This window comes from Quercus robur, chromosome 2 (genome assembly GCF_932294415.1).
Source record: "Quercus robur chromosome 2, dhQueRobu3.1, whole genome shotgun sequence".
NCBI classification, from domain to species: domain Eukaryota; kingdom Viridiplantae; phylum Streptophyta; class Magnoliopsida; order Fagales; family Fagaceae; genus Quercus; species Quercus robur.
This window is the reverse complement of record NC_065535.1, coordinates 27884104-27911232: the sequence shown is the minus strand read 5'-3', so window position 1 is coordinate 27911232 and position 27129 is coordinate 27884104. Positions and strand designations below refer to the sequence as shown.

At 37.1% G+C, this 27129-nt stretch overlaps 2 protein-coding genes and 2 long non-coding RNA genes across 4 annotated transcripts; 3 read left to right on the top strand and 1 right to left on the bottom strand.

Annotated features, from left to right (window-relative positions):
* Nucleotides 1-2875: 2875 nt before the first annotated feature.
* On the top strand, nt 2876-10846 carry LOC126713161 (protein MAINTENANCE OF MERISTEMS-like). Its single transcript, XM_050412837.1, has 7 exons — nt 2876-3235; nt 7668-7759; nt 7871-8652; nt 8761-8848; nt 9068-9463; nt 9556-10381; nt 10476-10846. Exons 2-7 carry the CDS (start codon nt 7670-7672, stop codon nt 10523-10525), a joined length of 2232 nt encoding a protein of 743 aa, XP_050268794.1. The 5' UTR covers nt 2876-3235; nt 7668-7669; the 3' UTR covers nt 10526-10846.
* On the bottom strand, nt 3831-26779 carry LOC126697039 (uncharacterized). Its single transcript, XM_050393852.1, has 4 exons — nt 26769-26779; nt 26226-26530; nt 21869-21900; nt 3831-5140 (listed from the first exon to the last, which is right to left on the bottom strand). The coding sequence occupies exons 1-4, from the start codon at nt 26777-26779 to the stop codon at nt 4802-4804; spliced, it is 687 nt and encodes a 228-aa protein (XP_050249809.1). The 3' UTR covers nt 3831-4801.
* On the top strand, nt 11130-11801 carry LOC126713163 (uncharacterized). The gene is made up of 3 exons (XR_007651294.1): nt 11130-11389; nt 11466-11580; nt 11703-11801. It is a non-coding gene; the product is annotated as an uncharacterized LOC126713163 (long non-coding RNA).
* LOC126713164 (uncharacterized) lies at nt 17674-19168 on the top strand. Its single transcript, XR_007651295.1, has 2 exons — nt 17674-18063; nt 18706-19168. It is a non-coding gene; the product is annotated as an uncharacterized LOC126713164 (long non-coding RNA).
* Nucleotides 26780-27129: the final 350 nt, after the last annotated feature.

The following is a 27129-nucleotide window of genomic DNA, read 5'->3' as shown; positions in this document are numbered from 1 at the left end:
CATGCCCTGAGGCGATTTCATGGTAAATGACTTCCACAGGTCAAAATGTGTAGGAAGACCCACTTTGAAGGTTCGTACAACGACGTCCTCAAAAACTCCATCAATTTCATTATAGATCTCCCAATATCTATCAGAATAATTCTTCAGGGTCTCCCCTTCTCTCATAGACATCGAGAGTAAAAAGTCTAAGGGTCTAGGGACTCGGCTATAGGTTACAAATCTTGCCCTGAAGGCCCTAGTTAGCTCCTTATAGGAATGTATTGATTCTTCTTCAAGGCTGTCAAACCAGCTCATAGCCACCAGCCCAAGGCTTGAAGGGAAGACCTTGCACATTAAGACTTCATTCTTTGAGTGAATGATCATCCTTTAGTGAAAATGGCTCACGTGTTCAATTGAGTCGGTTTTACCATTATAGATGGTGAAAGTAGGCTAGTTAAAGCGACAAGGGAGCTCGACCTACTCGATACGTTGAGAAAATGGGGAGCAAGAAATTCGAAGGAGAGCTTTTCCCATCGCATCATGCCCCTCGCCTCTCCTTGGTGGTCAGTAACTTCCATCACTTCTAGTACTTAAATATTGGTCTAGAGAAAGGGTCCTATCTTCCCTTATTTGAGTTCGACAACGAAGACGTCGATGTAACCGCTCCACCTTCTTCTCCAAGTTATGGACCTCTTCATCACGTGAATGATTACTAGCCTCATGTTGTCTAGTTCATTTAGAATGAAAGGAAGGTGCTCACTAACTATGAGTATGAGCCATATCTTGATCCCTCCTACGTTCGAGATGAATGAAATGATCTCTGCACTGAGAGCCAACAGACTCCAGTGATTCACTAAGCCTAGTACCAGCCATGACTACGAGATTTATACAAGTACTTCAGGAGACTTTCCCACAGATGACACCAATTGTAGCGAGCGAAAAGTAAAAATGGATAAATACGAATTACTATTCACTCACACAATTAATTTGTTAGAGATGGGATGCGAGGTCAACTTTAAATACCCGTTCTGTAACAAAAGATGACAGTCATACCCAAGAACTATACGCAAAATAATAACATTTCAATAGGAAATAGCTTGAAAATTGACTAAGTGTTTATCCTCGGGTTCAATCCAAGGAGGAAGGTACAATGGGATGATTCTTTTCTCTCTTTTGTTTCTCTTCCACGCTATTCTTTTCTCTCCCTTTGATCCAGATGGTTCTTGGCTTTATATAAGTCAACAAGGATGCATCTAGATCTTGCATTTGGAGGGTTATGATCAAACTCTCCTAACACTTGTCATATCAAGACCTTGCTAGAAGGTGTTTACACCAGAATATGAGTTGTGAAGAATACTATTCATGGTCATTTCCTCATTAATGCGGCCAGCTAAGTGGTTGCAATGCATTTAATGCAAAAAGAATAGTTGCCTTGTCCTTCCTTTTTCCTCTCTTCCTTGTTTTACACCAAGTTACCTTTGTTCCCTCTGGGATTGCACCGTCCTCCCTATACGCCTGATTCTTGACCTTCCAAGGTTAATAAGGAGTCCTCAGTATCGTCATCAATGGCAATATCTGAAACTCCTTATTAGTAAAAATAGGTCCTATCCAAAAATTCCTCGCGAAATTCCCCTCCTCCGAATTACCCTTGCCTACTTTATTACTGCTTTGGATCCTCATGCCTCCACAGTTCTATTACATAAAACTTATAAAAATTAAAAAAACTTTTATGCACTATTTAACCTATAAATCTTACATTACAATCTTATAAAATAATTATATTACAATTTTTCATGCATCACGTGAATTTGCAACTAGTAGTAGTAAAAAACAAATCATGTCAAAATTGGGTTTTGAAGACTAATTTCAAATACCATTAGAAAGAAAGAAAGAAAGAAAAAATAATCTAAGTTTGGAAAAGGAAAATAAAAATCGAAGTTAGGAAAAGGAAAAGAAAAATTCTTTTTTTTTTTTTTTTTTTTTGAGAAACAAGGAAAAGAAAAATTCGGATGACCAAACAAGTTCCTAGGTTTATTTTTAATACAAAATCCTATGTTTCCTTTGGTCCAAAAATTATACTTATAATCAGCCTCAAAAGATTAATAACTAGTATAAATTAGACAACTAACATATTTACTTTTAAGAATCAACTTGGAGTATTTGGTAACTTAAGCAACTAAAAAATGATTTTAGAAAGATGATAAGTGAAAAAGAGTTAAATTAAAATCTTAAAATCTTTTCTAAACCTTTCATTAAAAAAAAATCTCGGGAAAAATTTCACATTACTAGGGGACTAACTACAGGTTTAGTAACATCCAGCACGCATGAGTTTTCATATGAATTCTTCTAGTATCATCAACAAACTCACAATTTTTGTCATAATACCATTTTTTTTTCTCCATCAATCACAATTAATCCCATAAAGAGTTGTGATTTTTTTTTTTATACTAATTTTTTTTTTCATATTGTTTTTTTTATACCTGTGCTTCAAAAATTATCGTAGTTTACATTACTCAATGGACTCAATAAGTTGAGGACAGTTATTTACTTCTTTTATGCGTACTCCAAACACTTAGCCAGATTTGGTTCTGTACCGTCCAATTGTATGTTTTCACATTGGGATGCTTTTATTAAATAATCTCATTATCAGTAGGATGACAACACCCAAAAAACCTATCTTTTCTTTATTAATTTTTTTTAAGGGAATTAAAATTAGAAATCAACGCCATATTTTACTCTCCCATGACGGCACTAAGTAATAATGCTGTGTCATTTGGGCGATTTTGGCCCATTAGCACTGATTTTTAAAATATTTAGGCCCGAAACACTGTTTGGGAAATATTTAGGTAAGTTCCACTTTTTTAGGTACTCGAGCTTGGAGAGCTCGAGTACCCCATTTTTCTGTTCCAACGTGGCACCTAACGTTGGAACAGGAAAATTTAAAAAATAAGCTTGGTACCCGAGCTCCTGAAGCTCGAGTACTGCTCAGCGGAACTGAAAATTGCCCCCACACTTAAACCATCTGTTACCCACAATACCCAACCAAGAACAGAGCAAAACATACCCACAAACCAAACCTCTCAATCTCGCTATCTCCCTCTCTCAATCTCGCTATCTCCCTCTCAATCTAAAGCTATTTCCACACAAATACTCTCATTCTGCCTCTCAATCTCGCAAATACTCCCATTCTCCCTCTCAATCTCGCGATCTGCTTCATTCTCCGTCTCCGTCTCGCTCTCGGTCTCCCTCTCACAAGGTATGTCTCGCTCAGCTTGCATGTTTAGCTTGTGGGTATTTTTGTTTGTAAATTTGTTATTTTTATGCATAGAAATGTTAAACTTACTAAGCCATATTGTGGGTATTTTTATGGGTATTTTTATGGGTATTTTTGTGGGTATTTTTATGGGTATTTCAAACAGAGGGGCATCATTTAGTTAGTTAGTTAATTTATATTTTTCGGTGATTACTAGAATGTTGGTCTTGTTGTGCTTGTCTTTTGGGTTCAATTCTGGATTCACTCATGAAAGGTTCTGTCCATGAAAGTCAGCAAATAATGAGGCCTACGGATTGAAACCCCAAATTCTACCTCAATAATTTAAAGATATAGGAATGATACCAATCTAGATATCGACATGGATGTTTCATTCAGATATGGACCAAACATAAAATTAAAAATTAAAAATTAAAAAGGATATTTTAATTTGGGACAAAATTTAGGCAAAAATAAGTTTTGTACATTAGTTCCCCAAATAAATACAAACACATGGTTGCATTGACCAATGAAACACAAACAATATTATATTTCCAAAGACAAGTAACTTCAATGCAGCTGTGTTTGAACATAATTGGGAAACATATATTGCACCTAAGCACCTAACATATTGTGCATAAACTTTACCCTTTTATTTGATTTAGTTTAACCACACATGAAATATAGAAGAAGAACAACAACAAAAACAAGAAATAAAAAACATAAGAATTTAGGTCTCCAAAGTTGTGCTGAGAATCGTCAGGCTACCAATGTTGATAGGAGGAAGTGCCTTTCATGTTATAGTAGATAGATCACACTAATTTGAAGAAAAGCAGATCTTTGATCTTTATCGTGACCCTGTTAATGATTCTTAAACAAAAAGAGAAGTTTCATATCAAGATGATTTGATACATAGCTTCATAATCTAAAAGGAAAATTTCAGTTTGAAATAATATATAAAACATCATTATACCATTAATTTTTCTATATATTGGTAATTTACACACACACCTTGTATGGGTCTTGAACCCACAACCACACCCCCTACCTTGCTCTTAGAAGGGAAGAAGCCATTCGAGCCAGAGCTCATTAGCTCTAATATCATTATATCATCACTGATATCTAGAAGCCTTTTACTGAACAATCGAACATAAAAACTATCCTAAAACCAGATAAAGTGCGAGCCCACAACAAAAATAGAATTAAACATAGTCCTCTTTACAAGAATGTATAATAAGCACCTTCTTCATGCGGGTCTTGATTTCAAATTTGCGGGATTTGTTGTAGATGCGCCTTTTCTCAGCTTCACGAGCCCTCTTTGCAGCTGAGTCTGCTTTCTTAGTTGGAGCCGCCTCACACACTGCTTTCTTGAAAAATTCACAAAACCCAGAATTTCAAATCGTCCTAAAATTTCATTACCAGAACTTGGGGTTCTGAGAAAAGAAATGAACAAGGAATTGTCATTCATTGGAACTTGAAAAGGCCAAGACATAAAATTAAAATAAAAAAAACTTTATTCAACTGTACTTTAGCAGCTGGGTTATTTTCAATTTTTGAAAGTAACAACATGAATCATAAAAATCTAGTCTGCTGTGCAGCCAGTGATTTATTTTGGCAGCTGGAATTGTTTTGAGACTGAAGTTCAGTTTGTCCTGAATCTTCTGGACCAGTGATTGAAATTTCAGTCTCTTTCATTGATTTAGTACTGAAGCCACCATTAGTCATGAAGTAAGGCTGTTGTTTAATAGAATTCATTTCCTCACATATTCTTCGCTGCTTTGCACCCAAACTAAGGTAGGCATGCTCATTTTGTTCCAATGGCCTTTTCCGAAATGATTCTTGACACATCACACCCTCTAATTCTCTGACATCAAGTAGAAGAACCAGTGTATTTAACTCTACTTGATTGCAGTAAAAAGAAACAAGATGGCCGTAAGTCATTTAAGACAACTCCTTGAGAGTGTGCAGAATCCACTAACTCCACAATCTGCCTGAATATAAGCACACTTTCAGCTTTGTTTAGTTTACTATGCCCAGGTTTAAGCCAATCCCTTAGGCTGATCCCATCATTGAACCGTTCAGGACTAGACCTATCAATTCTATGTGTGCAAGATTGACCATTGTTGGCACTTAATTTTATAATGAGAAATATATAATACAAATCCATAAAACATATTTTGTAGCATTGCTGGTTCCAACTTCCAAACATTTTTTTTTTTCAAAAATTCTTGCAATTGGATTTGAAGTTTAGACTTAAAATATGGGTTTCTTCAAGTTTCTGTAAGACTTCTTCCATGTTTGGTCTTTCTTGCTCATTTGGAGTAGTACATTGAACAGCTATCGATAATACATTTTGAAATTCAGTTACAATATAAGCCCCACTTAAGCATGGATCTGCCATGGCACTTATGCTTCCTCCTTTCATTATTGCATTCCTTGCCTGTATCAGTTACAATTGACAATAGAAATATATTCAGCTAATCCGCTGGAATTTACCATCTTAGGTGAAAAAACTACTTATAAAATAGTAACATGCTAAACTATATGGGAGACAACATGTTAAATAGAGCATACCTCTTTAAACAGAGATTTTGGCTTTCTTCCTGTCAAAAGTTGAAGTAGCACAACCCCAAAATTGAAAACATCATTTGTAGTGGTTTCCATCCTTTCAGTCTTTAACTTGTAGTTTGATAAGATGGGTCTGAAATCTTAGGCTCTAGTTTCTCAGTCAGTAATATGTTTGGTAACTGAGACATATTGGAGTATTAGTTATTAGCACCATCACACTTAATATTAGCTATAGGTGAAATTAATTAATTAATTTTACCTTTTTGTGACTCTACCTTTTAGGATTACCTTAAGGTATAGTTTTGTTCTTAAATTAGAAATAGATACTCAAACAATTAACATAGTATTGAAGTCATACATGCATGTACTTAGTTCGTTTTTGTCTTTGTTTTTGTTCCCCTTCTGTTGAGATCTTAGTCCACCATTTGATGTCATAGACTCACAGGCAGACAATATATGCAACTAGAGCTCAAATTTCAACAGTGAACTAACATATGGAAGAATTTCATAGGTTTTTCTTTCTTTTTGAAACTAACATATGGAAATCTGTTATTCTCTTCTTTATACAACAGTGAACTTCTAATAATCCTAAAAACTTTAGAGTTAATACTCTCAAGTCTCATTCTTTTCAAGTCTAAAGCAGCAAGTTAACCATGTGAAGAGGAAAGCTTGTAACTTGTTGGTTGAATTTGCACTTATAAAAATAAGAAGCAACATTTGTGATTGTTTTGGTCTTGTATGGTTCTCCATGATTTGTACTTTGTAGTTTCCCTCCCCATGTATTGATCTTTCCAACATTGTTCAATACGCATATCATGGAAGATGTTATTCTTTCTGCTAAATATAGTTAAGGAAGACAAGGCTCACACCTCAGTCCATACTTGTGGTGCTATTATTTCATAATTGCTGGAATTTTATTGTTTCTTCATTTTCTGTTTGATTTTGTTTTCTTTCATTCTTTCTGCTGCTTGTTTCTGTTCAAGAATGGCAGTGGCTTTTGTCTCCAATATTTTTTTCAGCATACTGGGTTAATGCAAATGTGAATATGCAAGTTTATTTGAATATTTTAGATTTATTAAAAAGAGAATTTATGCAATTTGTATTGTGAAGAATGTTATTGCACCACACAATCGCGTACTCAAATTTTTTTTGTAATTCATTTTATTCAAGTCAATAAGCCATTGAAACTCTATATTTGAGAAGAAAATTGAACTACCCATGATGCGCTTACATTTTTGGCATTTTTTGGGTGTGATTGGTATGTAAATAACCCAAATGGCGAAAAGTGACAGCATCAAAATTTATTTCAAGATTTTGTACTAATTAAATCAATTAAAATTTATTAATGACTGCAATCTCTTATTCTTTAAGGAAACTGATATGGTTTTGAGAATACTGATTGCCAATGTGAATGGGAACTTGGTATTGTGGTCCAAATGTATATCTTTCCAATGTTACTCGGAAAATTATAATTGTATCCCGGACCCATGAGCTGCACAAATCTTTTCACGCACTCACGCACATGCACACATTGCAAGATAAAAAGTTCTGTCTCATGTTAAAAAATAGTTAATTTAATTATTATTTTAACACGTTTTTATGTTATTTATAATTTATTTTAGTAGTGTAGAGATAAGTTTCAATTGTAGAAACACATGCTTTGATACTATGTTAATTTATCAAAAGAAATGTTAATTTGTTAAATGAATCAATTGTCGAAACACATGCTTTGATAACTAACTTTTCTAAAATAATTTATTAAATCACCTTAAGACTGTATTAGATGAATAATGTTGCCATTTTCAGACAAATTTGTTTATAATTAAAAATAAATAAATAAGACTGTCTTGATGTTGTTTCCAAATGCCAGATATGGACCCACATGGAGCTATACAGACTTTGTGCACGAGGCAGGATAAGCATCGTTCAAGTTTGCTTTTCGATGCTCATTTGGAAGGCGAGGTATGCACTTGTTCAATATATGTAGTCGAAAGATGGGCGGAATTTAACTTTGAAGCGTACTTATTATGTGGTACTGTAATTATTATTAATACTACGCTGCTCTATTTGCAGGAAGTGCCAGGTGTATTGACTTGTCGTCACCGAGACAAAGGTCTGGTTGAAGGAGGGGTAGATGGGCTAGATCCACGAATTCTCGCTTATATCACTGATGCGGGGTTAGATGGGCTGCTTCGGGTCCCACATATGGACATTGACCACGCATTGATCACAGCGTTGGTGGAGAGATGGCGGCCGGAGACGCACTCATTTCACTTGCCCCACGGTGAGATGACCATCACACTACAAGATATGGAGGTTATAATGGGGGTACCTGTAGATGGCTTGCCGTTGGTGGAATCTATACCCTCGACGGGCAGTTGGCGTGAAGTCTGCAGAAGATTGCTAGGGCGTATTCCGCCAAATAGAGAACTTAGAAACCCAAGAAAGAACACTGGAGTGCTGGAAGGGGCGAGCATAAAAGCCAAATGGCTTGAGGATCAGTTTCGCGACCCTCTCCCGGTTGACGCCCCTGAGGCGCTTGTGCAGAAGTATGCTCGTTTTTACATATTGGAGTTGTTAGGTGGTACGCTATTTATGGATAAGTCTGGAGAACGGATCTCAGTTAGGTATTTGCAATATTTCGATCCAATCAGCAATGGAAAAAAGTATAGTTGGGGTAGTGCAGCACTAAGTTGGCTCTATAGACACCTCTGTAAGGCATCAGAGAAGACAGCCAAGCAGATTGGGGGTGCACTACTATTGGTGCAGTTGTGGGCGTGGGCGAGGTTTCCCCACATATGTCCTGTGATGAGGCATCCACACCAGGCACTGCCTCCAGGTCCACTTGCTGTCAGGTATGTAGCATCTTAGATAGTTATCGTTTTACATTTCCTCAATAACTTTGTTCGCATGAGAATTATGTAAGTAACTAATATGAAGGTTATGTCTGTGTTGGTTGCTAGATGGAAAGGGGCTAAGATAACAACTGAACATTCGATGCACGTCCTACGTGCCTATCGTGTGTCGTTTACTTCACTGCGGCCAAATCAGGTATCGTGTCTTACAAGTGGAAACCGCTTTGGCATGTAGTTTTTGTACTTACTTATCACTTTGGAGTGAATAAACATTCTTAATTATATATCTTTCTTACTTATCAAAAAAAAAAAAAACATTCTTAATTTCAGAGTTACATGTATTGTTCACATTCGTTACACATTTTTTCTAATTATATTGTTAATATGGTTGTTTGCATCTGTTGAATCATTGCAGATTGTTTGGGAACCGTACAGAAATTATTTGCGTTCTCTACCCGCATATTGTACGGCAGGCCAACGTATATGGAGGTCTATTGTGCCGCTGATACATTTTTGGGTGGTTGAAGGCCATCATCCCGAACGTGTTCTCCGACAGTTTGGGATGAAGCAAGGCATACCAGAAAATGTTGATACTTCAATTGAACTGCACAAGATCACCCTCCAGGGCAAGCACGAAAAAGATTGGGCCCAAATACATGCCCCGCATATTGCTAAATGGGCTGCGCACGCCAAAATTGCCGATGCACCGGCCTTTCACGGGGAGATGAACTACAATGACGAGTATTTGGTTTGGTTTCGTCCCCGCACTATTCGCCATATTACAAAAGAGACTTCGTACTGGGACACTTTGGTAAATTTACAAAGACTGTTTCATTATAAATGTACTTTGCTTCGCATAGTTTAGTTAAACCTACTAACATTACTCTTGTATTTTTCTGACAGGTTGAATCACAGTTGCACATTATAACGAAGTGCGAACCAGGGTCTGAGATCTACACCGATTGTATTAATGCCTTGCAAGCTGTTGAAGAGATCGGTCGGTTATCCTTGGACCATGCACGTGACGTGGGCAACACAAGTGAACCAGCTGTACGACGTGGTCGGCAAGCAAGTGGACGTCAAGGGCGTGGAGGCTGTCAATCTAGCCAGCGTCATACATCTAGTCGGCCTCCCACATCTGGTCAGCGTCACACACCCGTGCCCACATCTAGTCGACGTCCCACATCTGCTCAGCGTCCTACATCTGGTTCGCGTCACACACCCGTGCCCACATCTAGTCGGCGTCACACACCCGTGCCCACATCTAGTCGGCGCCACACACCCGTGCATGACCACACCATGGAGGAAGCAAGTCAGACAACAGATGAGATGTGGGACGACACTGCTTATGACGTAGGGTCCATGGCACACGATGATACGGGTCCATCCCATACGTTTGCCCATAGAGACACATTTGGGTCCCCATCCATGAGGAGCGATGGTACTTGCCCACCCACACCCCCTAGTACATCTCTGTTGCCCACCACCCGTACGTCTCCCCCACTGACTGCCAGCCTTGCCCCCGCAGTTTTAGATGGTAGAGATGAGATGAGGTTCATGCCCACTCCTGGGCGACCCACCCCTGTTGCTGCCCCCCCTGAGTTTGTGCATACCGAGTTTATCCAGACACAAATACCCACCCCCCCAGCAGAGCCTTCGCACATCGAGGATCGGCCACGAAGGCCGCAACGCACACGGACACATCCTCCTGACTGTGGGACTGGACATGGTACTATAGTTTGATTCGATACCGATTACATATACATCGCTTTATAGTTAAATCATTTGCTTATTAATATTTGCTTGTGTTGTGTTCTTTTCAGGCAAGGTGAGACCAGTCAAGGAACCGGTGAGGAGAAGAAAACGAGAATGATTCAAGGGCAGAATTTGTGCTACTTTGGGTTTGTAATGGTGTATAGGATCTTTTTGTCATGTATAGGATCTTCTTGTATATATTTTATATGATGAGCCACTATTATGCAATCCACATGGATTACAAGATATAGACTGGAATGTTATAGGCATTCTTATATAGATGATTTCATGGTAGTGGTTGATAAGCATTGTGCATGCTTTAGTAAGCATTGTGGCAACAATCAGTTGTTATGGGATGTTTCTATTAATGGGTATTTCCTAATTGTAGAGATGAATGTGGGATGTTTAGAAATGCAATAGAAGGAAACTTTTTGTTGAAGTTGGGCGTAGCGAATGTAGATGCAATTATAACTGTGAATTTTATTATTAATTGTGTGTTCAGCCTCTAGAAAGGGTCTACGAAGTGGAATTATTAACATTGTTTAGATTTAGGTCCAATGTAGAGTGGATTTGGCAACCCAAACCTTTCAAATCTCACCTGCCAAGGGCTGGAATTTTTACTGTGTATTTGTATATTTGTGAAATGAATATTCTCATGAAATTCTATTTTTATGTAGTATTCTTTTGTTATATATTCATTTAAGCATAACCATGTCCTGTCAAATGCAATGAAAATTATCTGGCATGGCTACTGGATACTTTGGTCATTGATACTCAGAATATGCAGATAGGTTGCAAATGAAATTTATTGCTAATGGATGCCTGAGGTTGGTGATAAAGATCTCTTCTAAGTTCCTATAGGCTCATTATGGTAACAATTGTATGTGCAGGACTGTTACCAGCTTATACTTGAGCTTGATAAGCTGGCCAAAAGTGGCTCAGATGTTCAACAGTCTTATGAAACTGCCTCAACACTTAGAAGGTAATCTGTCTTAGTGGGGGAAAAAACTCTTACTCGGTTACCCTGCATTCTAATTCTGTGACTTCATCATGAATAGCTACGAGAAGAAAAGAATTTTCCGTATTAGCACAGTGCATGCAGCTAGCAGAATGGCATCAAAAATGATTGACACTTATCAACCTTACATGGAATTTTCACCCGGCCCTCTGTCTGTGAGTTATCATCCTCCTGCTTTTTGCATCACTTCATGTTAATTCTTCTCTTTAATTCTTCTCTTTGCTTCATTGCTTGAATTAGAAATGAAGTGTATTTCATGTTGTTCTTTTTGTGGCAGCATCTATCAACACTAAGGATTAAACATCCTTCAATTCATGTGGCTCGTGCACTTTTGCAGTTCTGTTTGCCACACTTCCTGACTTGGATGATAGCAGGCATGGGTAAGAGAAGGATCCCATGTAGAAAATAGAATTAAACAATTTCCATCCCCTCTCCACCATCGTTCCCTCCCTTGCCTTTTCTAATTTTTCGTGCTGCTGTTCTTGCAGGTTCCACATAAAGAGGAAAAGAAGTGCATGAACAAATACAACAAACTTAGAGCAGTTTCATTAGTGATCACAACACCTTAATTTTGTGCAAAATATGTTATTCAATGGTGATGTCCAGAGATGATGGAGAAGACTTGAACAAGAAGTCATGGAGACTATGTAGTAACGTCAGACCATATAACAGTATTCTGCAGAATTTTTCATATGGCTAGGCTAACGTTTATGTTGTTGAAACAAATATGATACCTATATGCAGAATGGGGGGAAGTGTGGGAAAATGATTAGATGGGTTAATTTCTGATAAACGCCAAACTCTCCAATGTTAGATTCCTTAAGACCCAGAAGTTACATGTACTTTAATCTCTATGATTTGTATTTTCACTATTTTGTAGATTGGACATTTCCAATGGGACCATCGCATTAGCAAGAGACATGAATTCTGCAGAGCTGCACCTTTATATTCTCATATATAAAGAAAAAGACTTTATAAGTAAATACAGTTAGATTTGTTTATATGGAAAATTTGCATGCAAGTGAGACCATATTTGATGAACATTATGCTTTATTTTATTTAAAAAAAAAAAACATTATTTATGCAAACGTAGCTGGGTTTGTTTCTTAATTCCTACTATGCCAGAAGTGGTGTGAATGAAAGAGGCTCATACTTGCTGGGCATGTTCAAGCTCGGGTTTGGTTAAGCTTTAGAAAGACCTAGTTGAAATCACACTCTTTCTTCAAGTTTGACTCTTCAAAGGAGCTACAAGATTGTTTCTTCAAGCTTGTTGTCTCCATGGTATTGTGGAAACCGCTGGCCCAGTACAAGGGTGATCTTGAACTTAGGCAGATTGGTACCCGAGTTCCCTGGACTCGGGTACCAATCTGCGTAAGTTCAAAATTGCGCTGGGCCACTCCTGGGTACTTTGCAAAGTACCCGAGTCCACCAAACTCGGGTACTCTGCTAGTGGCATTTTCAAAATTGCCAGGTTGGTACCCGAGCTTTCTGGACTCGGGTACCTTGTGAAGTACCCGAGTCTAGAAAGCTCGGGTACCAACCTGCAAATGAACAAAAGGTACTAATGTTGACGATTTTGCAAATTGGCAGGTACCAACCCGAGTTTGCTGGACTCGAGTACTTCACAAAGTACCCGAGTCCACCAAGCTCGGGTACCAACCTGCCAACTTGCGAAATTGTCAACATGGTGGTACCTTGCAAATTGGCTTTTTTTTTTTTTTTTTTTTTTATTATTGTAGGAAGTCTGCTAGTACCCGAGTATGGTGGGCTCGGGTACTTCACAAAGACCGCCACCAAGTAACGCGAACTTGGTTGGCGTTAATTATTATTATTATTTTTTTTTTTTTTTTTGATTGACGAAAAATTAATGTACAATGAAGCCAACGTTTTTTTTTTCTTTATTTTTGTCATGAGAATAAATAAAATCCAATTATATCAGGACATGTAAGTTCCCACAGTTTTTATAAAGTGTTTGTAGTAAAATTATAAATGTCATGTCACCTTTTCATTAGCCACATAAGTATTATTTTTATATTGTACACACAAACTTCCACACACATTATTATTTACACAAATAATATTATAACAAAAAATAATGCACACAATCAATATTACATATACTCTCATAGACATATAATATAAAGAATAATGCTAGAGATACAAACTGTCAATCAAATTTTTTTACAAATTGCTGTTGTGGTGAGTGATTAAGCTATTATGAAAAAATGCATATTATATGTAGGCCTAAATAAAAACCAATAACAAGTTGACCACATCAACATTTTGTACAAATTGTTAATTATGGTTGTAACATTACTCTAATATAAATTTATGATAGAGTGACACTTACAATCTACAAACACTTATTCTAATCTTCAAACAAAAATGAAAAAAAAAAAAAAAAAAAAAAAAAAAGCTATAAATGAGCATTTGATCTTCCAAATTTAAGTGAAATTCAGCTTTTTTTTTTCCCTGCCCACTTGTCTGACGCCAACCACTAAGTTAAGGCAAATGGTACCTTCTGACTCTCCCTCACCAGCTTACTTGTACACTTTATGACCATAATGACTCTTGCACTAACATCACAAAACTCATTGGTCAGAGTCAGTTGTTGCCATGTGAAATATTTCTGAAGCTATCATGAACTGTTGGGTCACCATCTGCAGCTGAAGTGTGTCAGTTTTTTCCATTGAAGGCAAACCGTTTCACCTTTGGGTCCTGCCTATTGTATACATAGAGGTAAGTTAAATGTTTTGTCTGATTGTGTGTGCATGTGTGGTTCGTATGACATTATTTTTGCATGACCACAGTTCATGAGTTCAGTTTTTTGCAACACCCTGCGTCCATGTACAACTGCTGATATATTAAAAATTGTGTATATTGTGAAATCTAAAAATATTAAAAATATAGCAAATACTTGTAAAGTTGTGTATATTGTTTGCTGTCTGATTGCTTCTCACAATATGCCCCATTCGTCATTTACTTCTCTATCCTTCTAAATATTTAAAAAACTTAGTTTATAACAAAAATTCAGAATTTAAAATTGTAAAAAAATTTATACATAACTGTATTGTTCACATTCATTTATGAGATAAGCAAGAAAGGCAAGTGATGTGAATAGTGATATTGGTAAAGGAAATGAACGTCTATACAATATCAAAATTCATTTGGGGGGAGCCACAGTTAACATAAACTATATCTAAATAACAAAAAACTCAAGAAGAAGAAAGAAATTCGTATCAGTAAAACTTATATTTGCCTATGCTTTGGGGAATTCATTTTATATTTTATGTTTCTATGTATTTAGTTATTTAGATGTAAAAGAATTTGTATCATTGTCATTATATTTGCCTATGCTTTGAATCTTAAATTTTATATTTTATTTTTCTATGTATTTTATTTATTTAGATGTAAAAGAATACTATGTCATTGTATATTGTTTATTCTATAATTTACAAGTTATCTAAATATTAAATAAAACACAGTTTTTGTTTACAATTTGCTGGCAGCCAAGTATTGTAATTAAATATATTATAAATTATAGATATGTGGTTAAAACGATTGAAAATTATTTATATCTCTACACAGAAAGTTTAGGAGGTTGAGTTTGAATATAAATTGTTTTTATCATACGTCATCTTTATTTAAGTGGTTATAGATGATGACAACTTTTATATTGTTAATAATAGGTCGGTGATGGATTTTCACTTTTTCTATGTGTACTACGACGGGGAGATGTATTATCATTCATTGCATGGGTTGTCATACCAAGGCTCGAACCAAAAGCAAAAATACGTTAAGGTGAAACGTGGGATAGGGCTTATGAACTTGCAACGAAGAATATTGAAGGCGATGGGGTTAGACCACTCTAGGCATAAGATTTCCATCGTGTATCGAGCACCTCAACGGGTTGTAGACACACAGGTTTTCTACAATTCACTACAATTATCGGGTGGCACCGAAGTGAAGATGATGTGGGAAATGGTTGCACAAATGGTGGCTCGAGGATTCATTGCTTCGGATCTCTATGTCACTGTTGAGCCCGCCACAGTAGAGGCTGGAGAGGGTTCAGAACATACTGTTTTGGATGGAAGAGTAGATGAGCACATCGAGTCAATACCAGAAAGATCTTATCAAGGGTGTGTAGAGAACACAGGAGATGGGTATGGCAATGAACCGTGGCAGACATTTGCCCATGGGAACTCGATTGAGGAGGAGGAAGGGCCCCAGCAAGTGCATGAAGGAGAGCATTTACCTGATGATGAGCTCCATAGGGGCACATCCGACAATAACCGTAATGATCACGGACTTGGTGATGATGCAACCCATATCGATGTTACTAGGGATGACTTCGAGGAGCTCCTAGATACCATGGGTGAACATGAGGATGTTGATCATATCGAAGATGTGGTTGTAGAAGAAAATAGAGAGACATGCCCCGGTCCCGATTCTACGCCGGAATGGTTCACCCAAAACACTTGGGATAATATGTTTGATCCATCACCGGTTATGCAAGCGGAAGTATTACCATGGACGCCTGGGGAGCAGCCAATTAAAGGGATGGTATTCGCAACTAAATTGGCGGTGCGACGTGCGTTGACTTGGTACGCAGTGCGAGATAATTTTAGCTTCAAAACTGAGCATTCAGACTCAGAGAGGCTTATGGTGAGTTGCGAGGATGATTCCTGTCCATGGTCAGTCCGTGCGATATGTTGCAAGGGAGACAATATCTGGAAGATCGCAAAATGCAAGGGCCCCCACACGTGCGACAAAATTCAGAATGCTCATGATGGTCGGATGATTGATTCGGTGTTCTTATCATATGTACTTGAGCGCTATATACGAGAAGACCCTGCGTATAAGATAAAGAACTTACGCCACGTTGCTTTGGCAGAGTTAAAACACGAAATATCTTATTACAAGGTATTCTATTCTTTAACTTGCATTATATTTTCAATACAACATAGAGACATCAGTCTTTTGGGAAGTATAATCATGATATTTTTTTTCCCAAAACCCATGAGTACTTTATATTATGAAAATTGAAATTGAAAAAAGAAAAGAAAAAAAGGAATGCGGAGCGAAGAAATAATATAGTCTTACAAGTCTTGATTTGTTTTCTTCAAGTTTCTTTATTTAACTTGTATTCATTTCTAACGTAATCATTATGGTTCACATACAAGGTATGGGATGCCAAACAAAAGGCCGTTGCATCTATATACGGGGATTTTAAGGAGTCTTATGCGGAGTTGCCGCGTTTTTTGGCAGGACTGAAGGACGCAAGTCCGGGTACAGAGTATAAGTTAATAGTGGACGATAATTATGAACAGGGAACCTGTACATTCAAGTCCGTATTTTGGGCGTTTCGTCCATGTATTGTTGGGTTCAAGATGTGTAGGCCTGTGATTAGCATTGATGCAACCCACCTCTATGGAAAATATAAAGGGAACTTGATGATTGCAATGGCGACAGATGCTAATAATAAAATTTATCCAGTAGCCTTCGCCTTTGTCGAGAGCGAGAGCACAGAGACTTGGGGTTGGTTCTTGGCTTGTATAAGAACGTATGTTACTGACCGGAGACACCTGTGTGTCGTATCTGACAGACACCCTGGGATACAAGCTATTTTTAGAGACAATAATCGAGACTTTTCCCTGCGGCCTCCCATGACAGAACATCGTTACTGCCTTCGTCATCTATGTAGTAACGTCAACACTAGATGGAAGAATGAAACTTTAAAGAATCTAGTATGGAGGGCAGCAAGTGCTACCCAAGAGCGAAAGTTCAATGCCACCTTCGAGTTAATTGAGAATGTCAACCGGGATGCGCACCAATATCTAAAGGATGTGCCCAAAGAGAAATGGGCTCTAAGTTTTGACAAGGGTTATCGTTATGGGGCAATGACGACAAACGTCTCTGAGTGCTTCAATGGTGTTCTAAAGGGTGCTCGTAGCTTGCCCATTACGGCAATGGTGAAATACACATGGTTCAAATTGAATTCTTACTTCGATGATCGTCGCAATAAGAGCATAGCACAGTCAAATTCGGGACAAAAATGGACTAAATATGCCTTGGATATCTTCATGAGAAATAAGGCGAAGGCGGAGCGTCATAGGGTGACAAGATTGAGCGCGCAACAACAATCATATCAAGTAGATACACCGCATAATCCAGAGAGTGCTGGACATGGGGATCACACACATGGAGTTAATTTGTTGCAAAGAAGTTGCACATGTCAAAAATGGAAGTTGTACAAGATACCATGTTCACATGTCATTGCAGTTTGTATTAGGTATCGACATGATGCAGAGCAATACATTGACCCATGCTATAGCGTGGATGCACTGTTTCGGAGCTATGCTCCCGTTTTCCCTGCGTTGAAAGATAGATTATCATGGCCGGATCCTGAAGAAACTCGAAGGGTCCTCCCTAACCCCCGATTGATTCGAGAGAAAGGCCGCCCTGTCTCAACACGAATCAGGAATGAGATGGACGAGGGTGGGAGACGGCGGAGAACCACACCGTGGAAGGAGGGGGGGAGGAAGGTGCAATGCGGGTTGTGTGACCAAGAGGGGCATAACCGAAGAACATGCCCTAAGCGGAATGAGGTACCGACAAGTGGTGGTGTCGCAGACTAGGTACGCTAATTTTAAACCGTGGCATTCTTCTAAATGCAACTTGAAACAAAATGCATGCTATATGCCATTCAATTATGTATTTTTATAACTTAAGAAAGATTGGAAAAAATTTGAAGGACCAACTATGACATATATCGTTAAAATATCATCGTTGCTTGTGTACATGTGGTTCATTCCAATTCCAAAGTTTTGGGACTAAGACTTTCTCTTCTTATGCTTGGTGTTGATGACTGCATTATTTCTAGTGTTGATTTTGTATGTGTTGGATCATTATGTGTAAAATGCTAATGCCCATTTCTTACAAGTGTTTTTCAATCGTATCATCCATTGGATTGAAACAAAAAATAGGATATGATGTGAATGAAGTGATAAGTATTCAAATTCAGCATGCTGAAGTCCCTATTTTTGCAAAATATTTCAACAATTGATGGTATTCTAATCAACTCATTTTCCCATTTATCAAGTGCTGTCATTTATCTACCACATTGTTAAAAAAAGTTCAAAAAAGTAGGACTTGTTTTGATTTTGTGTAATTATTAGAATGAACTTCCAGATACTAATACTATAGTCTATTTGTTTGATATTACATCATGAGCATGACTACTAGGTTGCTGATTTATCTGTTTCTGTTGTTTTCCAAAGGATGCTTCTTCACATCGTCTGGAGGCTTGAGGAGTTATGAACACCCCCTTAATGAGGTGAAGCCTGTGCCAAGGGTGGAAATTTCTGGTCAGGTGTGTGGTGTAACTTTCACCGTGGATGAAGAGTCGAAGAGGGAAAATGTCGGCATGCCAAGAGTTGGAAGTGCTACCAACTGCTCATCTAACTACTAATATTGTTATAGTTTCCTTTTATGGCATGGCTATCATTATTAGTGGGCCTTGCCTTTGATCTCCTTTTTGTTATCATACTACTCTCATCTTGAAAGGCTTGAAATGCTTTTATGGGTGCTTAGATTTATATCCTTTTTAGTACTACCAAAGACATGATTTTATGTTGCTGTACATGTTGCGTAATGTCAAACTAAGCCAGGATCTCAAGTTTGATACAAGAAATAATATGATTGCTCTTCAAGACTGATCAATGGTAGATTTCTATTTGATATTTTTCTCCATTTTTATCGCTTCTTGAATCAGGCTTTGATCATGATAATAATTTCGGTCACATTCTTGATGATAATCAGGGCAGCTAAAGCTTTTCATTGCTTTCCTATTGGTCTGATTCATGATTTACAACTTTAAAGTAAATCATCACATGACGGATAAATACTGAAATACTGAAAGACGCAAAAAGAAAAAAATGAAAGAAGATACGAAACCATTCTAATTAAGCCTCGCCAATTCAAAAAAAAAAAGAGAATTACCCATGTACTGAGCTTGGTGGACTCGGGTACTAATCTGACAGTCATTTTTTTTCTGTTCTGAAATTTGGTAATTCCGGAGTAGGCAGATTGGTACCCGAGCTTGGTGAACTCGGGTACTTTGTGAGGTACCAGAGTCCAGGAAGCTCGGGTACCAACCTGCCAATTTCGAAATAGGCCTGGGTACCACGTTGACAATTTTGAAAATTGGCAGGTTGGTACCCGAGCTTTCTGGACTCGGGTACCTTGTGAAGTACCCGAGTCTAGCAAGCTCGGGTACCAACCTGCAAATTTTCAAAATAGGACTAGGTAACCAATGTTGACGATTTTGCAAATTGGCAGGTTGGTACCCGAGGTTTGTGGACTCGGGTACTTCACAAAGTACCCGAGTCCACCAAGCTCGGGTACCAACCTGCCAACTTGCAAATTTGTCAACCCCCAGTCCTATTTTTTTCAGAATTACTTTGGGCTGCACGTGCTAGCCAATACCAACATAGATATAGTTGTAAGCTTTTTCACCCATAATATAAATCCCACATCTACAATAAAGTCCAATTCAGACACATATATATATTATATAGTCATGAAATAATGAAAGAATATTGTTACATGTCATAAAAATTGATCTTTCTCTTCTTCACTAATGGGATCAAATCGTCTTCTTTTTAGTCACAAAATTAAAACAACATATAAATTACATTCCCATCAAGATATTTGGACCCACCAGCCATCTAGGAGAGACTCTGGAACGAAGAATAATCCCATTAGTTGTACAAGACATGGAGTAGTACCTGAAAATGAAACCAATTTTATTGATGACCATATAGTGAGTAGTGAAGGACCAAGAGTGTCTCTCTCTCTACTGTATCTAAGGTAGAGTGCTTATGTTAGTGATTTTTTTTTAGGGAGGGTAAATAGTAAACACCTAGGCCATCATCTACTCCTAGTGTCCAGACCACATTTGATCCCAAATGCATAAACCTTTCACTCACATTCTTTAAAAATCCCTAAAGCTTTTTTTTTTTTTTTTGAGAAACCCAATCCACTCATTAAACACTAAAAGTTCCAACTTAACTTATTTTATAATTTGTTATGCTTCCACAAAATACACTATTTTTTGCTTCAAATTTATTTCTACTAAGGTGACCCCACTATTTGGACACTTAAGGTAAAGAGCACTGAGCACATAAACTTGTGGAGTATATTCCACTTCAAAAGTTCTTATGTGATCATTTAATATCAAAAAGTCTACCAAATAACTTAATCAAAACCAAATCTAACCCAAATACCAAAATCAAAACCAATCCAGCCAAAATACCCAAACCTATATCATATATATTAACCAAAAAAAAAAAAAAAAACCTTTATGGGTAGTGGCAAATTTGTTGGTTATGGGTTCTATAATGAGTAACTGGAAACTTTATAGTTGGCATGCTTTTCATAAGAATAACCCACCAAATTGTTCAAACAAATTTTCAAAGGAAGAAAGCATAGTTAACAATAACTAAGGCGCAAGTTAGAATGGCGCAGATAATAACATTTAGCATCTCTATAAAATTATTTTATGATTTCTCAGGTTTCTTTCTTGACTGTTCAAACTACCAACCCATAGTAAAATATTTACTGCTTAAGCAACCAATTAAAAAATGTAGCAAATGCAAACAATAACTCAATTGAGCCCCCAATATGATGTGAGAAAATAAAGATCCAAAGCTTCAAATCAGCAAACTATGATGTGTGAAAATAAAGTACCCGAGCAGAATGGAAGTCATATTCATAAAATATAATATGGTCACTCAATTTAGTGCCACTGATCTCCTATTCTCTCGCAATACATTTATCAAAAAACTGATAGGCATTTTTGACTAACATTGTTCTTTTGAAAGAAAGGAAAATAACCTCCAAAGACTTTATATGCTTTCTCACCAAAGCATCTCTAATGATGCCAACACAAAGTGTGCAGAAAATTATGAAAGGATTAAATGATTATAAACCAACTAAAGATGAATGACCCATATAGGCTAAGAACTACAATAATACAGTGGAAAAAATGTCCAGATTTAGTGGGGATATTGCAAGCAGAAGAACAAAGACAAAGGCAAACACAAAACTCAAATGATATGATCCATACAGGCTAAGAATTGCAATAATTCTTTGCATCGGAGTGGTAAAGGTTGGGCATGAGAAAATCAATTCCTAGCTATAAGTAATTATAGATATAAACATGTTTAGAACTCTATTTTAAAAGAATCCAGCCACAAGAAATTACAACTGGCTACACATATAATTCCTATGTCATTATTTGTTGTTGAAAATGTAACTTAATCTAAAATATAACTCAGTTAAATATGATTAAGCAGGATGAGAATGGTATGGACATACCAGAAATATTTCAAGACCAAAGAAGATATTGTCATTCATCTCTTTGAAGGCTTATAAGATGCAAAGATAAAGTGCATATACTGAGGCTAAACTGTCTACAATACAAAAATAAATATGAACATAGTTAGGCTACAACATTTAAGTTGCTCCACATCAAACACGTGGTGAGGGAAACTATCTAAACAAAAGCTAATTGTAAAATCACATTTCAAACAAAACATACATACACATGCATTTAGGTTACCAATCTCAGCATGTAATACAAAGTTTGAAGAGTATCAACCCAGACCCACAAACAAAAAGTAAATGATTTTTGTGTTCTATCCTCAGTTAATAGGTTGAGTCAAAATAATAAACAAATAGATAACATATCTTTCCGATTTCAATGCCTTAAAAACAAATATTTACCAACCAACTAACTAAATTTGAATGCTGAAACTAAAACTCTTTTCGATTCTCAATGCATCTATTTGGCTACATTGAACTTAAAAAAAAAATAACATTGACTCAAAATTCAATAGAATTCACCCCCTCACATCATAATCAATAATTGTTCAACAGCTATAGTTTTACATGTAACTAATTATTTATGTAGATTTTTGTCAACTGTGTTTCTTTTGTAAACTAACTCCAAAACTAATCATAAATTAATCTCAAAAACCAAATGTTGTTGGAATTTGAACATATAGCACAAATTAATCAACCATTTATTAACAAAAGATTAAATTAAGAATGGGACAATTAAGGGGGAAATTCATAAAAACTTACCTTTCAAAATTTTTGGTGCTCGTTCTAATGCAATGACGTAATCACTATAATCTGTGAACGCTGTAACCTATGTATCGCAACTACAAGGAAAAAATTAAATTTGATTTTAATTTTTTTAATAAAAAGCATTCAAATAACTTGACAAAAACGAACAAAGAGAACATTAGAAACAAGAACATAGGAAGAAGGAATGAAATAAATACCAATAAAAAAAATAAAAAAAATATAAACATAAATAAAAAGGCATGCATGTTGATTTTAAACAGATACCCAAAACGAATGCAACCTAAATAGACAAAAACAAAAACAATTCTAATCCAATTTCTTTAGGCAAAACCCAATATAACCCAAATACCAAAAAATAAAAAATAAAAAACAAAAGAACCATCAGTCCGTGCTGACAGTGGAGGCAACCCACAGATTTCAATCTCTACCTTACAGACTCAGACTCTCTCTCAGTTGTATAGGTCTATATCATCAGTCCATTTTTTCCCGTTGTTAAAAAATAGAGAGAATGACATGGGATTAGGCAAAAATGGAACCAAATTATGATCAGTGAAACTTCAAAGTGGAAATATTAGAGAGAGAGAGCATTTACCTATAGTGTGTTAGCTGAAAATACCAAAAATGGAACCAAATCCCCTTTCTCTATGATCTATTTCTCTCTCCCTCTTTCAATATCTTCTCACCTTAGAAAGGAGAAACTTCAATTAAACTTACCTACACTAAGTTCCAAAATCACCAACACAACCTCACAAGTCACAGCACCCACACAATCAAACTAGTTAAGTTCTTCACAACACATTATTCACCAAAAACTAAAACCCAACTAAAAAACTTAGTGGGAACCACAAATTCAATGAATTCTAACCCATTCCCATTATCACTGACCCTCATGCAAGAAAAGAAAACAGTCTTATCCACCTACAGAAACAGATAGAGAACAGCCTCAGAAGAAAATCATAATCAAACGGCCCAAAGAAATTATTGACCTGGACCAGGTCAGTCAGGATGGAAGTCCTAGTTTTGAGTTCCGGAAGACTAAAAGAATAGTTGAATTATCAAATACTGCAAAGCACGGGAGGTTCTTCTGAAGTTGGATGTTTGTGAGGAGGAGATTGCGAAACTGACTACGTGGCACCGTATTGCTATGATACGCAAACTTTCAAGTGAGCAAGCTGCATCGGGGATACAGATTGATCCCACAACTATCAGCAAGTATGCGCGTGGCCAGCAGATGTCATTTCTTCAACTGCAACAGCAGACAAGGGAGAAGTGTCAGGAGATTTGGGAACGACAAGTTCAGAGTCTTTCTGCCTTAGATCGTGAAAATGAGAGTGACTCTGAAGGAAATAGTGATCTTGATTCATTTGCTGGGGATTTAGAGAATCTTCTTGATGCAGAGGAATGTGAGGAAGAAGTAGGTAACTATGAGTCAAAGCATGACAAAGCAGATGGTGTTAAGGGGCTCAAAATGAGAAGGCGCCCATCCATAGCTCAGGCAGAAGAGGAAAATGAAGATGAAGCCGTTGAAGCTGCCGAATTATGCAGGTTACTCATGGAAGATGATGAGGCTGAGAGGAGGAAGAAGAAAAAGACTAAAGTTGTGAGGGAGGAAACAGGGCTGGCTTTGGGCTTGCAACCAAGTTTTGGTTTTGAGAACACAAATCGGATCAAGCAAATTGTCAGTACTGCCCAACCTGATGGGTCCTATTCTTCCAAAGAGATATTTAATAAAGACATGAAGGAGGTAGAAAATGTTATTGCGAAAAAAGGCAAGTATGGAAAGCTTTAGGTGAAAGCTTTAACGAAAAAGAATGATATCACAAGTGTTGGTCTAGTCAGTAAGAAAATCAAAATATCGGGAGATAAAGTCAAGGTTTTTAAGGACAGGAAATCTGCAAGAGAGAGTTTTGTTTGTGGGGCATGTGGTCAGCTTGGACATATGAGGACAAACAAGACAGGAACCATGAAAAATATGGATTTTAGGGTGAGATGGGCAGGGGATGCGCACCCTCAAAACCTTTTTCTTTTTCCCAGAGAATACACACCCCACAACCTTAATTATGGACTAACTTTTTTTTGCTGTGAGGTGGACTTATTCTAGTAATGATCTCCTTTTCAATAATAGAATCCTAAACTGAATTTATACATTAAGAGAATCATGAAGCACATGCAGGAAACACAATTCTTATATGCTGTATATCTCATTGAATCTAGAAACTTTTGCTTGCATTGTATTATTTACTCTATGTATTGGAATTGATACATTCGAGATTATGCAAGACTATACATGAAAGATCCTTTTTTGGCTCTCTTTTTTGCTAGTTTTTTTCTTATCTTATGTGTGCTCTAAAGGTTGCAGGGAAGTTTATGTTTGTTGTTTCTAATCAAATCCTTCATGACTCATGAGCCTTCTTAATCATTATAAATTCCTTTAAAACTCTTCCTAATCACCTATGTTGTCTCTGTTTGAAGAACCTGCTAAGCATTTAGAAATTGAAGTGTATGATGCTGATCAATTAAAAACGCAAACTTAGACTATAAAAAAGAGAGAATCAAATTAAGGCTTAGATTAGTCTAACCTCTCAAATAAAAGCTAAACTTCCTATAAGACACAACCACTCTGATTTGGAATCCAATTTCAACATCAAGATGTCAAATTGAGATATGGCAGCTCATGTACACAACAGAAAAACAAGCATGGTAGTCGGAATAGAAGCTTTTGTAAGTAACATTGTCATCAAGGTTTTAACACTGCACTTTGCAAAGTTTGGTGAAGCTCAAATTTGAGCAATATCAATTGTAGGTTTATATTTGTTGCCTTTGTTTGCTTCAAGAACTACAATTATACCACCACTATTTAGTGTTGAGGGTAAATTGCATTTTTGGTCCCTCAATTTTAAAAGGTTTGATTTTGGTCTTACAAATTTTTAAATTTAGCAATATAATCCCTGTCTAAAAGCCATGAAAGTTGAAATATTGGAAAAACACCCATTTCCAAGGGCAAGTGCAACTCTACAAACTCAACTAAAATATATGGTTCATATACGTGTATTGAAAATTTAAAACAAAAACCAAGACATGGAATTGCAGCGCCAAAACCAGTTGGATTAGTGAAAATTAAGAGAAAAAGAACTCAAATTTTTCGGAGAGAGAGAGCTTACAAAGCGCCATTGAAGGGGAAATGGTCCGCGTGGCGACTCTGTGAAATGAAATTGAAAACCCTAATTGGTCGGAGACAGGGAGAAGAAAGGGCGAAGAAGAAGATGAGGACGAAGACGACGTCGCACCACTGTCACCCAACGGAAAAGGCCATTACCATCGCTCCTCCAACAACCACCACTTTCCCTTCTCCTATTCCCTCAGGCGCGACGGCGACGGAGACCACGATTCCACTCCCCCGGCCATCATCGATACGCGAATTAGCCTTACAAATTATGCATAAAAATACCCACAAATTAGCCTTAGAAGAACTCGGATGCCCCTCTGTTTGAAATACCCATAAAAATACCCACAAAAATACCCATAAAAATACCCATAAAAATACCCACAATATGGCTTAGTAAGTTTAACATTTCTATGCATAAAAATAACAAATTTACAAACAAAAATACCCACAAGCTAAACATGCAAGCTGAGCGAGACATACCTTGTGAGAGGGAGACCGAGAGCGAGACGGAGACGGAGAATGAAGCAGATCGCGAGATTGAGAGGGAGAATGGGAGTATTTGCGAGATTGAGAGGCAGAATGAGAGTATTTGTGTGGAAATAGCTTTAGATTGAGAGGGAGATAGCGAGATTGAGAGAGGGAGATAGCGAGATTGAGAGGTTTGGTTTGTGGGTATGTTTTGCTCTGTTCTTGGTTGGGTATTGTGGGTAACAGATGGTTTAAGTGTGGGGGCAATTTTCAGTTCCGCTGAGCAGTACTCGAGCTTCAGGAGCTCGGGTACCAAGCTTATTTTTTAAATTTTCCTGTTCCAACGTTAGGTGCCACGTTGGAACAGAAAAATGGGGTACTCGAGCTCTCCAAGCTCGAGTACCTAAAAAAGTGGTACTTACCTAAATATTTCCCAAACAGTGTTTCGGGCCTAAATATTTTAAAAATCAGTGCTAATGGGCCAAAATCGCCGTGTCATTTGATAAGATTGAAAATTTGGCACTGATGAAAAGGAGAAGAAAAGGAGTTTTTAACTTTCTTGTCATATTTTAGTGGTAGAAAATCAGGTATTTGTATTTATCCATACTGATTATAGAAGATTCCGAGTACAATTAATTTACGAGATAAAAGAAAAGGAAATGTGGGTAACCACCAAGCGATAGAGATAATGAAAACCCAGGCTTGGCGTCCCACCTAGAAATCATAGGAATAAAATAGTTGAATATTACTTACTGCCATTTTCTCCAGTAACAGTTCCCAAGTTAAGATTAGATGAGTTCGCAAAAATGTTTTGTCCTCAATAAAATATAAAAATGATTTTTTTTTTTTGAAAGCAAAAATGAATTATTGAAACATAGTAGTCCTAATTAAAACAAAATTCAAAGATAACCAAGGA

What these genes read in the sequence shown, in the direction of transcription:
- LOC126713161 (XM_050412837.1), top strand. Translation starts at nt 7,670, where the DNA reads ATGGACCCACATGGAGCTATACAGACTTTGTGCACGAGGCAGGATAAG. An exon ending in CCAGGTCCACTTGCTGTCAG is followed by an intron (nt 8,653 to 8,760) that starts GTATGTAGCATC and finishes GTTGGTTGCTAG; the next exon opens with ATGGAAAGGGGCTAAGATAA. An exon ending in CTTCGTACTGGGACACTTTG is followed by an intron (nt 9,464 to 9,555) that starts GTAAATTTACAA and finishes TTTTTCTGACAG; the next exon opens with GTTGAATCACAGTTGCACAT.
- LOC126697039 (XM_050393852.1), bottom strand. An exon ending in CTCGGTCTCCCTCTCACAAG is followed by an intron (nt 21,901 to 26,225) that starts GTATGTCTCGCT and finishes TTTGTATTGTAG; the next exon opens with ACAGTTTAGCCTCAGTATAT. An exon ending in CAGTATATGCACTTTATCTT is followed by an intron (nt 5,141 to 21,868) that starts TGCATCTTATAA and finishes GTTTCTTTTTAC; the next exon opens with TGCAATCAAGTAGAGTTAAA.